Raw genomic sequence first — 372 nt, 5'->3', positions numbered from 1 at the left:
TTCTCGTCCCCGCAGACTGGAGTACAACTCGAACCGGACCTGGAGCTCCTGCAGCCGCCTGTACTTCGAGAAGCAGAAGCTGAGCAACACGCTCGGCTGCCTGGCGAACGTCCCGACGAAGGTGCTCCCGGGGGCGAGCTGCGGCAACGGCATCGTGGAGGAGGGGGAACAGTGCGACTGCGGCCTGCCCGAATTCTGCCACAACGGCTGCTGCGACGCCAGAACGTGCAGGCTCAAGGCCAACGCCACCTGCGCCTCGGGGGCCTGCTGCGACGCCGACGTGAGGCCTTCTCCTCTCGTTTTCTCTCTTTTTGATAATAATGGCAAAGGGGATAATGATACAGACGATATTTTGGGTATCAATCATCACCT

At 60.2% G+C, this 372-nt stretch overlaps 1 protein-coding gene across 1 annotated transcript in view; it reads left to right on the top strand.

Moving 5' to 3' along the window:
• The window catches only part of LOC119589104, a 16,188-nt gene that overhangs the window by 10,287 nt on the left and 5,529 nt on the right, over nucleotides 1-372 (top strand). Inside the window, exon 8 of the mRNA XM_037937680.1 lies at nucleotides 16-280. Within this exon, the coding sequence (XP_037793608.1) occupies nucleotides 16-280 (265 nt within the window). The remainder of the gene's footprint in view (nucleotides 1-15; nucleotides 281-372) is intronic.

Source organism: Penaeus monodon, chromosome 25 (assembly GCF_015228065.2).
Source record: "Penaeus monodon isolate SGIC_2016 chromosome 25, NSTDA_Pmon_1, whole genome shotgun sequence".
NCBI classification, from domain to species: Eukaryota; Metazoa; Arthropoda; class Malacostraca; order Decapoda; family Penaeidae; genus Penaeus; species Penaeus monodon.
Note: the sequence above shows the minus strand (reverse complement) of the source record. Positions and strands in the feature narration are given on the sequence as shown.